At 48.9% G+C, this 15,045-nt stretch overlaps 1 protein-coding gene across 8 annotated transcripts in view; it reads left to right on the top strand.

Annotated features, from left to right (window-relative positions):
• Positions 1–14,778, top strand: part of MSI2 (musashi RNA binding protein 2) — a 389,160-nt gene extending 374,382 nt beyond the window's left edge. For 4 of the 8 annotated variants that reach the window (XR_009560254.1, XR_009560253.1, XM_030881655.2 and 1 more), the window contains 3 exons: positions 5,808–5,962; positions 7,734–7,806; positions 10,342–14,778. Coding sequence is in view for 6 of the 8 variants with exons in the window: in XM_030881655.2 (XP_030737515.1) it covers positions 5,808–5,962; positions 7,734–7,775 (197 nt within the window). In the remaining 2 variants the exon portion in view is untranslated. Of the gene's footprint in view, positions 1–5,753; positions 5,963–7,733; positions 7,807–10,341 lie in introns of all 8 variants that reach the window. The other 4 variants (XM_030881652.2, XM_060290136.1, XM_060290137.1 and 1 more) reach the window with 3 other exon arrangements.
• The last annotated feature ends 267 nt before the right edge of the window (positions 14,779–15,045 follow it).

Below are 15,045 nucleotides of genomic sequence, written 5' to 3'. Positions count from 1 at the left end.
GCCTTCCAGAGGGCACAGTGAGGCTGCAGACTGGGGCCGTCAACTCTGTTTCAAGGAAGGCCTCGGCTGCCTGGCTGCTGTTCTTCAGAGCCCCCCCAGCAAGGAGAGGGGCTGTTCAGAGGCAGGTCTCCGCTTCTGACGGCCAGCTGGCATTATGGACCCAGCATCCACTGGGCACCCCGTGTCGTAGGGGAATCGGGCAGCTTGCTCTTGCCCTGGAGAACACAGGGTCCTGTGAGAACCCAGAGGGTCCCCGCCTTCCACACGCCCCCCGCCTTGAGGGGTCCCTTGCTGACATGAGACACAGGCTCTGCTGCTGTGGAGTTTTAATCCGGGCGGAGAGAAGCATGATATAGACAAGGTGAGTGTCGGAGGGGCGGTGACTCTGGCCTCTTTTCTCTGGCATCAGCCTATCAGCAGAGCCCCTCTACTCATTCCTTTCTCAGTCGCTTTCTTTAAATTCTCTAAAACAAACAAAAACCCCTAAAATCTAGTGCGATGAGTTAACTGCAGCCCTGCCCTCGAAGAATATCACACCGGCTTATGCTCCTGGTCCTCCATTCTGCGGGAGCTGGGGGTTGGGAACGGGGCCACGACACCGTCAGCCCAGACCAGACTCCCCTCCCTTGTCCCTGTGGGAGGCATAATGAGTTCTGCTGGGCAGCAGGTTACCTTCTGAGCTGGGCTTGCTGGGGACGGGCCCACCACCTGCATTTGCCTTGTGAGCAGGACACACTCTGTCCCAGAAATGTCCTGGGGGCCTCGAGGCCCCCTCCTGAGATTAAAGCTGGCAGCAACACATAATTCACCAAGAAGATGATTGAAATTGTCTCGAGGGCTGGCCCTGCCTTTTGGCGAAACGTGAGACCCACAAAACGAGGACCCAGGCCTAAGGCTGGGACTTGGCAGGGCCCTGGCTGGTCCCAGATATGTGGCCTGAGCTCATCTGGAAAAGACTTTGGAAACAGTTCCTTTCTCTGGATCAGTAATAACCTACTTTCCAAGCCTTAGAGCCAGAGGCGCCCTCCCAGGGGTGCCCCCCCCCCTTAGAGCCCTGGGCCCTAGCTTTCTGCCCCAGGTCCAGTGGCATCACTTTGGGATCATACAGAAGTACTGGGACTTCCATACCTTTCCTAGACCTACAGTGAGTCCTGATTCTCACTGCCCTCCCCCACAACTTCCCCACCCTCGGTGACGAATTCCACCCTCAGCCCGGCGCCTTCTGACGGCAGCTGGGCAGAACCACATGCTGACTGTAAGCCCTCCATAAGGCAGGCGTCTCCTGGGTTTGCCGTGAAACCCCGAGGGGCCCACGAGCTTCGGGTCCAGCCCCTGCAGGTGAGAGTCTGAGCCCGCAGGACAGGCCTTGGATAAGGTCTCTGGATGGCTTTCCTGGGTCAGCCATGAAGGTGTTTTCTTCCCTTGATGGGCAGGAAGTTCCTCCTTTTATCTGATGCGAAGTACCTCCAGATTTAATGCCAATGCGTTTCCCTCGCTGGCCTCTGGATATAGTGTCCTCACTCTCCTGCCCCCAGTCCCCAGGTCCTTGCATCAGGTCCAAGGTGATTAAGTGCACCAGGTGGATGAAATAGAGCCTTTTGGGAATCACTTCCCGATTTGTATGGCCAGTGAGTTGTACTCTCCTACATCAGATTTTCCTAAATCTGCGTATGGTACCTGTCTTGTTGGGCTCTGCATAGACAGCTGTGTCAGATATAGGTGTGTTTGTTTTGTACTCAACAAGTTCCAGAGCACCCTCTCTTTTGCGTTTTCGCCACAGCCCACGGAGAGTCAGGCTGAGTAGGGCAGGCAGCACTCACGTGTCGCAGGTGAGGACTCCAACCGGTGAGGGGCTGACACTCAGGCGTGTAGCCAGAGGTCAGGGCCAGGGTCACACTCAGGTCTTCTGACTCCAAGTCCAGTGTTCCCTTTCTCTGCACCATAGCTGCCTCCCTGAGTATAGCTGCTGCCTGGACCCAGAAAGTCCAGAGGATGCTGGGGGACAGGGCGAGGCGTAAAGAGGAGCCTGCCCAGTATTAAACCACCGCTGTGGGCGCTGCCCAGAGCAGCCGATGGGAAAGTGACCCTGCTCCCTCACAGCAAGCCCCCAGACTGCAGCTTGGCCCCGGGCTCGCCCAAGGCCACTTGGCACTCACAGCTTCTGCTGCAAAAACGCCAGGGTGTTCGCAGGACACTGTCCTCCTCTGGGACAGGAGTCAGAACGTCCGATGTATAAATCTCAGCACTGTTTATTCAGCAGCACATACTGAGACCCCTCCCTCCCTCCCCATCCCCCCCACACACACCCCCTAGCTGAGCAGGAGACAGGCGTCCTTGCCCGTTAGGAATAATGTCCCATCCCCTCTTCCTGAACTGATCCTGGCCTGTGGGACATTTCTGGCCCCTCAAAATGAGCCTGGAGGCAACCTCCAAGGAGACAGACCATTGAAAATTGACTGAGGGGTGACTGGAACAGAAAGCACCCTTAGGTCAGGGGCTCAGAGTCGTGCTTCTCCCCCTGCCTCTCCTCTCAAGGTCACAGCTTGGAGGGGAGGGCCTCCTCCTTTACTGTGTAACCAGCCAGTGTGCAGTGCGAACCTCCTGAAAGAAGAAAATCGCTTTGTCCCTAATGCCTTCCCACCATCAGACAGCGGGAACAGCCGCCGGCACGCTGGCGTGCGCAGTGCCCTGCCCCTTTCTTCCCGAGCAGCAGAGCCGCTGCTGGGTAGAGCACTCCCGGAGATCGTGGGTTCGGGCCATCCCATTGGCTTGTTAACATGCTTTCTGGAGCCTGGGTCTTCCGCCCACAGAGAAAGAGGGAGTCATTGACCAAGGGGCCCAAAGACCCGGCCCCTCCATGCCCTCAGCCTTTGAGGGTGCAGCATCCACTGTCCAGAAGCCTAGAGAGAAAGGACCAGCCCAGGACCAGGTGCTTCTTGCCTGCCAGCTGCACCCTCGGCGGGAACCCACAGCCTGATCCTTCACCCTTGGCTGGGGACTGTCTGCGGGGTGACTCTGAGCTGGGGCTCCGGCATTAGGAGGGCAAGTGTCTATTCACGCGAGACTTGGGGTTTTAGAGCTGCATTTTAATACAGTGCCTTCTCAACCGTGATACTGGTGTCATTTGATGGAAGAGGACTGAGAGGGGAGGGGCAATGTAGGCCTAAGAAGAGCAGCTTACTGTGAAATTCCCTTCAGGCCAACTCTCAAGCTGCAGGCCTCCTGGGCACACAGGCTCGTGAGAGGTAGCCGGGGGCTGGGCAAATACCACCAGCCCTCCTGTCTTCTAAGCCTCCGGAGGGGCGTGTTTCAGGACATGCCGCCTCCTGTCTCCCAGGCTGCCTCCTCTGGCTGGATTAGTCTCTGGATGGCCCTCCCCCTGCTGGAAGAAGCCAAGATGGAGACGTCCCTTCTCCCTGGCTTCTAGATAGGTGGGCCTGCCCACTGTCCTCCTGGATCCTCATCTGGACACAGGAGAAAGGGGTCAAAAAGTCTTCCTATCTTGCACCGTGGCCCACTGCCCACACCCCTGCTCTCCACCCTGAAACAGAGCCAGCTGGATACTTTGTTGGTTACTTGGTATAGGAGCGGGGTCAGCTGCCTGGGTGAACCAGGAGTCCGCTGTCTGAGCTCCCTCAGTTTTCCTAGCCCGGAGGAGGAAAGTGTGTGAGACCGAGAGAATGCTGCCTTTTGAATCTCGCAGCTTGTTGCTAGCCTCCGTGAGTGAGCAAGGCCAAACGTTATCTGCAAGTTTAATCTGTATTCAAAAATCCCGTCCCCTTTGTCTGCCGGTGCCTTCCCAAATGAGCAACTCACTTGCTCAAAGCCTCTGTGATTTCTTTTCTCTTTAACCTGTTCTTCCCATCGGCCAGTTTCTTCCTTTCTCAGCACAGCTTCCAAGGGGCCTGAGCTTGGGGCCTCCTGCCCTAGAGGGCATCCCAAGGTAGCAGCTTGCCTTTTCTCTGCTGAGTCGAGAGCCAGGCCCAGCTTGGCTTGTCCCCCTTTGCATCTTCGTGTCCCGTCCCAGTCTCCAACTGGCCTGGCTGGAGTGCATCTTCGGTCTCTTCCCATCCCGGCAACAAGTGGGTAGAAATCAATCCACGGCCGGCTCTTCGATCCCCCCGCCCAGAAGTGAGGGGCTCCAACCACAGGTCCGCGGGGCAAGGCCATGGCCCAGAGCAGACTTGCAGATGTTCTTCCCTTCTGCCACTGAGGGCGGGTGGCCACAGGGCAGAGGGAAGTGCCGAGGGGGGCAGGAGGGAGAAGGCTGTTGGGAGGAGCAGCCCCTGGGAGCCATGGAAATGCGTGGAAGGCAGATTGTCTGGTTCTTTGAGATGGGTTAGTTGTAGCCCAGAACTGGCCAGCCCCAGACTCACCTTGAGCTTTAAAAATCAATGAGAACTTATTTTTACAGTTAAAAAAAAAAAAATTTTTTTTTCCATTAGCGAAAAGAAAAAGTTTAAGCTACTAAGGGGACATGAAGATGAGACAAAATGAACCTGGTTGACAGGCTGTGGCCCTTGCTGGGGAGGGAATGATGGAATTTGGGGGAGGCTAAGGGAGGGAGCCCGAGGCAGTGTCTCCTCCCACTGGTCCCTCCGCACTGCCACTCTCAGCGTCTGTGGGTGTGAAGTCCCATCTCTCTGTAGCAAAGGTACATTCCTAGCTCTTTTCCTGTCTGGAGTCTATATCTGGAGATAACCAACAGAAAGCAGACATTTCGGTCAGATATGCTTTAGTGATAAATTGGTTCAGTCAGTATGCTCTGAATTCATACTTGTCTTTTTTTTTTTAAACGAAAGGAAAAAAAAGTTTAAATCCCCCCTTTCCTTCTACTGCAGGAGGTGAGTGTGTGGGTGTCCGGTAGAATCATTGGCATTCACTCAGCTTCGGCCCCAGAGCCTCCAGCTTCGCCATCCCCACCCCATCCCCTCCCTCCATCCCCAGCTCTCCACCCCAGAAGGGAACCCTCTGCCACCATCATTACTGTTATGTTAAGATGCCCAAATTTTCCATGACATATCCCATCCTCCGACCACGTTCAGTATTGATGACGTTCATACAGGGATATAAATGGGAGGGGTGGGCAGGGAGGGAGTAGCCAGTGGGGAGGGGGGAAGTGGTTGGTGGGGGGAAGGGGCGCTGAAGATCTTTTTTGTCTTTTTTTTGTTTAAAACAAATTTGTCATTTAATGGATCCAAAAACAAACCAAAAAAGAAAAAGTGAAAGAAAAAGCAAATCAAAAATCCCCTCCCCAAAGATTTTTTTTTTCCTGGACACAAATTGCTTTGTTTCCTGTCACATTTTAATATCAATATTAACACAATGTGTAGTCTAAAACTAGTTCCTTTGTAGTTTGCATGGGATGTGAATGCTGTCTCAACGTGCCCAGATCTAGACAAGACTGCATGAGCATCAATTCAGATGTGAAAAAAAAAAAAAACTCTTTCTCTCTCTCTCTTCCATATATACCTCTATTTCTATTGTGATAATTTGGTGGGCAGTGAAGCACCTCCGGTTGGTTGCCGTAGTGTGTTGAATGATTGTTTTTTTCTTCTCTCTATTTTTGGAGCTCCGAGCTTCTTAGTAGTAGCCTGGGCTGAGTATTCTTGAGTCCCTGCTGATGTCTTCGCATGGCCTTGGTTCAGTGTTAGAAGTTGGGCCTCAGCTGTTTTTCTGGAGTGTTTGGCTTGTAATGACCGGTGCATGCGTGGCTTCTGGCCTCATACCCAGCTCTATTCTCTGCACACCAGTCCTGAATAGCTACAGTGCTCAACCGAATTTTGGCGCGCCCGCTTCCCCGGCAGGCTCCAACCCGGCGCGGCCCGGAGGCTTCCCGGGGGCCAACAGCCCAGGACCTGTCGCCGATCTCTACGGCCCTGCCAGCCAGGACTCCGGAGTGGGGAATTACATAAGTGCGGCCAGCCCACAGCCGGGCTCAGGCTTCGGCCACGGCATAGCTGTAAGTACCTTCCTGCCCCTGCCCTCCTGCCCATGTCCTGTGGCACCCCGGGGCGGGTGTGCCAGAAAAGCCCAGAGGTGGGAGGCCAGGAGAGGGCAGCGGGCCCCCATCCGCATCACGTCAGCCATCCAGGGCTGAAGCTTCTTCGCTTAGGTGCTTCCTGAGCACCTGGGGGTCAGGCACGGTGTGCAGCCACGGGTGAGTGGAGGGAGTGTGGGCAGGTCAGGTTCAGATCACCACTCCAGCACGTCCAGCCCATGCAACCTTGAGCCACGTATATAATCCTCTGCTTCCCTGGCTGTCAAACGAGTATAAGTGTTCCTCCCTCAAAAGATTGTGAGAGAATAAATGGAAACAGGATATGTCAGCTGCTGGCTCACAGTAGAGCCTCAGTATCAGCCCCCTCTCCTCGATCCCGGCCTCCTGGAGACTCAGGTGCGCCGGGACGTTGGAGCTACGGACCTGCCCCACAGGGTAGCAGCTTAGTCGGGAGGGTCACCACCCGAGGTCCAGGGGCAGCGCCGGGGCCTGGGACATAGCGTGGGGTGCAAGCCCTGTCCCAGGAGGTTTCCTCCGCTAATGTCTCTTACAGTTTCCAGGTTCCAATAAGTTCCCATTTGCGTTCTGTAGCTGCGCCTGCCCCCGAAGGCCAGATGCACTTGATATTTGTAATGCTCTGTGGTTCTATAATCTCACTAATCCAGGCAATGGAAATTTGCTTAACAGATTTGCATGCTGTTTTCAGATTGTATTGTTCTTCCCCCTCGCAGTGTGTGTGAGCATGAATGTGCCTGAGCCCACTTACTCGCTTGTCCCTTCCATTTGGAAAACAGAAAATCGGCCAACCTCACCATCTTGGAGTCAGTTTGATTTTGAGCTGAGGTGGGAGTGTCTGCTGTCCCAGGTCATGTCCCTGTCGGGAGAGCCCTGCCTCCCGAGCTGTGCTGGGGAGAACAGAACAAGGGCAGACGGTCTGGGCACCAGGGCAGCCCGTCCCTGACCCTGGTGTTAGAAGTCCTCCATCCCCACCTCAAACGCACGTCTGTGCACTCTCATGCATGCACACACACTCTCCACACACTCACACTCACACACACACACACACTTCTGCCATCCCAGGCCTGTGCGGTCCGGGTCCTTGTTGAATTCCACTCCCGAGCCAACATCACTTAAGACAGTAGTTTGATAAGTCAAATCCCCTCGGATCAGCTGTAGTACCAAATCCAGAGTAGTATTATTCAGCTTAGAGCTGCATCAATTTGGGAGACCGTCTGTCACCACGTAGAACACAGCTCATTTCCATTGTCAGTGCCCAGAAAGACAGACCCTATTTGTTCATGAAAACCTCGGTCTCTGACCTGTGTGCCGTGATGGTTTCTGAAATAAGCACATCGTCACGTTTGGTCTGCACGGGCCTTGCTTTCTCCCCAGCTGGAGCCGTTGGGACTGTGGACAGAGACACTGTTATCTTTGCTCGCTGGGGCTCAGGGCAACAGTGCCCATCGTTTTCGGCGCAAGCCCCCCTTTCCTATCACCCACCCACCCCTGTGAATCTGGCTCTCAATTTTCCCCTGGGTGAGCGGACAGGCCGGGGGTGGGGAGTCGGGGCTGGGAAGGATGTCATTCTGGCCCCTCGTGGCACGGTGTCTCAGAATTACATATTCATGCTGGCAACCACAGTCTAGTCCTAGAGATAATTTCCTTTCCCAGAATATGACAATCTGTTCCCATGTATAGTGTGCTGATGACCTTAACAATTGTGCAATTTTAGGGACCTTTGATTGCAACGGCCTTTACAAATGGATACCATTGAGCAGGTGCTTTCGTTGCCATCTCACTCTGAGGTACTACCTTCTCTGCCACGTGTCTCGCCCGCTGGGCGTGTCCGTACATGTATGCGCCCTGGGCATGCAAGTACGCACGGCCCTGGTCTCCTCACGTCCACATCTCTCCTTCCTCTTTCTGGACCCCTTTTCAGGGGGGTGGGGGGCAAAACAATCCAGTCTTTTAATCTCTCATCCCTCCTCCAGCTTAAAGCATGACCCCACTTTTTTTCTTTGATTCTTTTGATTCCTTTTCTTTATCTTTCCCACCCCTCATCTTCCTCTGTCTTGAAATACAATCAAGAGTATGGGAAACTGGAAGGAGATTTTGTGCTGTGCCCGTCCCAGGGGGACGGAGGCAGGGAACTGCTGGGCTTCTGCCAGGCCTGGAGGTGGGAGGGCGGGTAGGATCCTGCAAGCTGGCCTTGTGGGTTGCTGGGCCCTTTCAGCTCCCCAGAGCTCGCTGGGCTCGGCCAGTGGGGTTCATGCAGTCAAACAGCCAGACTCCATCTTTTAGTGAAAAGAAAACATTTTTGCCAGTAACTGCTGAGTAATTATCCAGATTACCGGCACGAAAAGCAAATTAAATTAACGACATCACCTGCGTTAGGTGGATTTGGATCCCTGCCAGTTTCCTAACCTTTTAAACTGAGCTCAAGTTAATTAAACATTTTTTAAATCACTTTGATGGGGATATGGAAGGGGTGGAGTGGAGGAGAGGGGAGTTGGGGCAGTCAGTGAGGGAGCCTCTTGCCACGTTCTCACTGAAAATGAGTATCCATCATTCTCGGGAAGGGCACCAAGGAGAGCGGTTCTCTCGTGAGACCTAAACGTGACCCGTGTTAGCGAGTTAGTCTGAAGTCTTGAGACATGAGTCGATTTCTTTGGAAGAGAGAGGGCGACAGCCAAGGCCTGGGAATGGGTCCCACTCATAGAATCCCAGCTGGGGCGTGAACGCCTTTCACTCCAGGAGCTGGGACGTACAGGAACAAGGCCGGAGACGGATTTGCCACTTTGGTTTGCAGTCAGCAGGATGCCCCTCGTGTAGAGGGCTGCTTCGGGCCCCTGAGCCAGCCAGGACTCAGTAGGGTGGGCCCAGCTGGGGGACCAGGTGGAGCTGAGCTCCATAAATCTCTTGAATTTCTCTAATATTGCTGCTAAGGAATCACCTCAACTAACGCAACTGCCTCTCTTAACCAAATAAACCCCGTGTGTGAATTCTCCCCACCCCTCGCCTATACTTCCCTTCCAGCACTGACCCAGCCATCGCTGGCCGGCCGGAGCCAGAGGCCACTAACAGTGTGAAGGAGAGCTACTCACGACTAATTAAGCTGGGTCTGGGGGCCCCAAGGGAACTAAGATTCCTCTGAGAGCAAGGCAGACTGATGTACCCGAGAACGCTGGGGATGGAAAGTGGCACCAGCCCTTTGTAGAATCAGTTGATGAGGGGATTGAACAACCACCAGCGCTTCTTCCCTCCCTCCCCTGGAAGTGGAGGGTGGTGTAGGTTTCCTCCCATCTCCTCCCCACACCCTCCAAGGCCTCTGCAGTGTGTCCATGGGGGTCGGGGGAGGGCCGAGGCTGCCCCCAGCGCAGCCTCCCTCATCCACCTTTAGGACTCAGAAGGATGGAATAGATGAGAGTGGAGGTAACCACCTGCCCCCTCCAAAATGATTAAGTGGGCCAATCGAGTCACATGGCCGCACCAAAACACACACTTTGTCCCCAACAGAGGTGACCCTCAGACATTTGGTACCATCCATGAAGGAGGGGCCCAGGCTCACAGTCATTCAGGCAGATTCGATTGGCAAGTCTGTGAATCCCGGGCCTGTTTTTATTTCCTAGAACCAAAGCTGATTATTTGTTGTGAATGTTTTTATGTGTCCTGACCTTGAGTCTTTGGTATGTAATAGGATTTTTTTTTAGTAGAAATTAGCATTTTCAGTTATTGACAGTCATTGATGGGTATCTCATAAAGACAGAAGTTTTTAAACATTAAGCTTTGAAAACAGAAGCTTAACCAGAGCTGCCCTCTCCCCAGCAGCAGGCGTGGCTCCGATGTCACAGCTCAGGCTGTGACCCCAGTCAGCGGTTAGCCTGGCCATTTTCCAATGTCCTCAGTAGCCCAATGTAGCCATACTTTGAAAGCTCTAGTTAAGCTGGGACGAAGTGAGAGAGTGGCATGGACATATATACACTACCAAATGTAAAATAGATAGCTAGTGAGAAGCAGCCGCATCGCACAGGGAGATCAGCTCGGTGCTTTGTGACCACCTAGAGGGGTGGGATAGGGAGGGTGGCAGGGAGACTCAAGAGGGAGGGGATATAGGGATATATGTATACATATAGCTGATTCACTTTTTTGTACAGCAGAAACTAAGACAACATGGTAAAACAATTATACTCCAATAAAGATGTTAAAAAAAAAAGAAATAGGAAAATGATAAAAAATAAAAAGTTGGAGTAAATGGTATGCTTGCCTGACATTTCTTCTTTCTCCTCCCACCCCCACTTTTTGTTCTCTTCTGGACACCCTCGACCTTCTATACCCTGCAGAGCATACCTGGATGTCCAGGCAAGACTGGGCGAAGTTTCTGAGTGGCCCTTTGTTTAGGTGATGTCATCAGACCTGTTCCCCCACCAGCCTCACTCCCCATCCCAACCAGAGATGGCTCACTTCGGATCGAGGGTTGACTGCATCTCATCATCTCATGAATCTGCTGTAATATAAGACAACAGCTTTTAAATGTGTATATATCCCATGATTTTGGTTTTGTTTTATTTTTGTTTTTCTTGATGGTTTCCCTCCCTCTTCTCTCTTCCCCCTTCTCCTTTTAAATCTCTTCAGATCACATTTGGTAGTGATTTTGACTTAGTGCAGTAGTCATATAGCTTTAATATCTAGTTAAAAGCTAACCATAGTATAATTGTTATATTAAGGTATTATTTTTTTTCTTAAAAAAATTTTTTTTTGCTTGTTTTAATTCTGTTCTCACTTTTCAAGGATGCTGAGATGGTAATATTACTCTCAATATTTTGGTACCAATTCTGAGACTGTATGAATTTTCAGGTGGAATTTGAGCACACACAGAAGCGAGGTTGTGAAATATGGAGCGGGAGGTGGGCGTCAACTTTCTACTTTGCATTGTATAAGAAGTGAGATGTAGTAGGCTAATTAACAGACTATAGCGGTTCTTTTTTGTGCTGTCTCTTTGTTAACCTAAGTATATCTATTTTCGGCAATAAGGTAAGGACGACGATGTTTTGAGTGTCCTCCTTTTCTATAAGTGCTTTTTTTCTGTTGAAAGAGGTGATATTATAAGGTTTTTTGCAGTTGTGAATTCTAAAAAAAGAAATGTTGTAAATACAATTCCATTAACTACATAGAAACTATTAAGAAAGAGAGAATCAAAAATATTTTTGTGAGGGAGTCGGTCCCCGGCAGTTTGATGCTCTGTGGATGGAGGAGGGGAGTAACAATAAACCAAGTCAGTGACTGAGACCGAAGAACACCCAGCTGCCAGGCCGACCCCACAAGTTAGAACACTGGTTAGCTCCTCTTGTCTGTGTGATAGACCTAAGAACTGTATTAGTGTCATACCAGCATATTAACCTCTCGTCTGTGCACAGCTTCCAACGTTACCGTCTAGTTAGATTTTTATTTAAAATATGAAAAACTGCTTTTCCCAAGACGTTTTTTAAAAACAAAGCTACAATTTTAATATTTAACATATTTAATGTTTCAAAGCACACCTGTTTGGCTTGGGTGGGGCGGGGTGGGGGGACATTCTTTTTCAGTCTTAATTTTTAAATATTTGATCATTTTCTATCGTCCAATCATTTCAGCACCTCCAAAGGTCCCTAGGACACTTTGCCTCTCTTCTTCCCCTGTTCCCCATCCGCCCCCAGCTCTGGGGGCCCGTGGGCCAGGAGTGGATAAGCCTGCATTAATGAAACCTTTTCTCCATTCACTTTCTATTTACCAATTAGGAAAGCAATCTTTCGGTTTTGTTTCTTTTCTTTTTTTTTTTTTTTTTTTAATACCTCAGTGCTGCAAGTATCACCAGAGAGGCTATGGAAGAATTTTTTTTTAATTTATTGTAGATGTAAACAGAATTTAAAAAAATAAAAAGTATAAACATCGCTGCACTGTGACTGGTGGGAAAAACTGACCGTTTCCTGTTTGCACATGTTGAACATTTGGCTGTTATAATATATGGTCCTCAGATGGGGAAAGATACTTATGATGAAGGATATTTTTTAATTTAACTTTTTTTTTAATGTTGGTCATAGGTCGGCAACAGCAACTATAGAAGTACAACTCAATAGATGGCATTAAAACCTATTGTAGTGTGGATATATATTTTTTTCTTTTTTAAAATGTGATATTGACGTTTTATTAATATTTTTTAAATTGTTACGTTTATAAATTTGGTACTTAAGGCACAGCCAGTATGAGACACTGAATGCGACATTTATTATAAAGAGCTGCTGCACTCCTATTTTTATAAATTTTACTAACAAAGTAGACTAATGTAGACATTCACAGACATGGTAGGGTAAAATCATCTTCAAGCAAAAGGCTCCAAAATGCTAACTCAGAAAGAAAGAAAAAAAGCCTTTTTCAATTTTAATTAAACAGCAACATTTTTTTAAAAAAAAAATCACGTTCTTTGTTTTTTCCAATAAAATGTTAGGTTGTTTGGTGAGGGGTTTTTGTTTGTTTGTTTTTCTTTCTTTTTTTATTTCCAAACAACCAGGCTAAGTAAAATGCTGGGCGCTTTTAAAACATCAAAACTTGTTCAAGTAATAAAATGACAAAATAGAAGTTTTATTTAAAAAAAAACAAAATACGAAAAAAAAAAAGAGACAATAAATTCCCAGAAATTCAGTGTCTAGACTAGGGAATTTAATTACTATTTTGTCCATGTTGATGATGTACTGTACTACCCTTCCTTTCTCTGCATCCCCCATCACCTCATAGAAGACTCTTTGTTGATCATTGTCTGTTAATAATGTATAAAATGGCTATCTTGTAAGCGTGCTGTCCTGGTACTAGTGTAGTGACTTTTTTTCTCCTCTTTCTTCTAGTACATATTGATAGGTATAAGGTAATTAAGGTTTAAAAAAATTAGACATAGTTATTCAGATTTAGGACCAGTAAGGATAGAACTTTCTCTTATTTATGAAAAAAATGCTAATAATTTGGGGGCAGTTTTTTCCTTTCATTTTGTTTTTCGATTTCAAGTTTTAATTTTATTTCTGCTGATCTGATGTGGTTTCAGCTAACCCAAGGTCTCACGATGTTCAGATGCCGGTAGACTCTACGGCGTTTTGTAGATTCCCACCCCACCCCCCAGCTGTGAAGGGGTGTGCCATACTACCTTAAATGCTAACGCTAGATATGCAAAACTGGATTTTTTTAATTTATTTTTTAAAAGAGGAAGGCATGGTATATTAAAATGATTTTACTAAGAGAAAAAATATTTTTTTAAGAATGCTCAGAAGAAATTGATAATCTGTGTGAATATGTTTTAGATGTTTATAATACCTTTTGAAGAGACCCAGTAGCCCATAGCACAAATCTCGTGGAAATCTGATATGTTTTAATGTGGCTACCTAGGTTAAGGTTCACGTTAGTCCCCCACTCATCTAGAAGTCCATTTTGGAAGATTTTTGTAAATTATTTTAGTACTGACGTTCAGCCTTGTCTTTGTTTCAGTTAAGCTCAGTGGCGAACATGGGAACTACCTTTCACCTTCCCTGGGGGAGAAACCCTCTTGGCTGATGGCTTTTCCCCGGAATCATAAAGTAGCCACCGGGTGACTTTCTGGCTTCTAGATCCATCTGCCTGGGGCCCCCAAACTCCTCTCCTCCCACACAGAGGAGAGTGAGTTGCGTAAGCTCCTGGACCCATTCCTGGTTCTACCTGGACGTGGAGTTGGTGGGGCCGACCAAGTTCCAGGTCTCCTCTCCAGGAGCTTCCACCCACCTGGCTTGTGGCCTTCCTCACACCCACTGGGAAAACCAAACAGCCTCGCTCTCTATCCCAGTCGCTCATCGGCTTGATTCAAACGAAGTCCCAACAGGCCTTTATGTTCCTATCCTTCATAACCTTCATCTTAATTTGAACTCGTAGCTTGGACTTTAAGGTAGCATGGCTCTATTGCTGTCGATTTAATGTTTCACTGCACAGCAATTCACAGCCAGTGAATGTTACACACATCTTGCTAGACTAGTATAAAAATCATTGGGTAATTGTTGGTTCTAATGACCTGAAAGGTGTTCAGTTTTTGTTTTCAATTTTGTTTTGTTTCTTGGGCTTTTTTTTTTTTTTTTGGTTCTCTTTTCATTTGGGGATTAAAAAAATTTTTTTTTTCTTTTTTTGGTTCCAAATAGAAAAGCAAAACCTATTTTGATCTTTAGTGCAAACGAGGGCTAGGGACTTAGCCACCACCCCACCACACTGCTTCATTCTGCCATTCACTCACTGCAGCATAATCAAGAATAAAGCAATATAGTTTACTATATTTTTTTTATTGAAGGTCAGCCATGCTTTCTGTATTATATTGCATATGAAATTGTTTACAAAAGAAACACTAACATACTTCTCTTTATCAGTTGGGAGTGGCGCGCAGGGACAGAGGGAGGCTGGGGGGTTGGGTGGGGCAGGGAAGAGTTTTTTGCTTTCTCTAATGTGCTTGGCAAGCCAGGCTACCTGCCAAGGAAGGCTGAAGCAGGGTGGGGGGTGTTGAGAGCAGAGGGACAGATGCAGGCAAGCACATGGAAGAGAGATGCTGGCAGGCTTCCCCCATCCCCCTGCTCCAAACAGAAAAGAAGCAGAAGTCAGCTCAGCCCGGTCCTGGGCACCGACACTACACAAGGAGACGCTGTACGTTAAGCAATACTTTAATACTGTATATGTTTGTTTTCTTTTTCTTTCTTTTTTTTTTTTTAACCAAAAAAAAAAAAGTAAGTAAACTAAAACAAAAATATATACGTAGAACCCACCCCTCTGGGGAAGCAACCTTAATCCAAACACTTGGCTATCAAATGATCAGAATGTATTGTCTCGGACAAGAGTTTGTTTCCAGGAGGCAGGGGCGTGCGGGGGGGAGGGGGATGGGGACTGAGAGACAAAAGTTTCAGAGCCTTCCAGAAGGCTCTCTGCTACTGTATTCTGTACATACTGTACCATCCTGTGTGGAATCTGTGCGTGTCCTCTTGAGTAGCGTGGGCTAGCCAATCTGCCGTTCATGG

The sequence above is a fragment of the Globicephala melas genome, chromosome 20 (genome assembly GCF_963455315.2).
Source record: "Globicephala melas chromosome 20, mGloMel1.2, whole genome shotgun sequence".
NCBI lineage: Eukaryota > Metazoa > Chordata > Mammalia > Artiodactyla > Delphinidae > Globicephala > Globicephala melas.
Note: the sequence above shows the minus strand (reverse complement) of the source record. Positions and strands in the feature narration are given on the sequence as shown.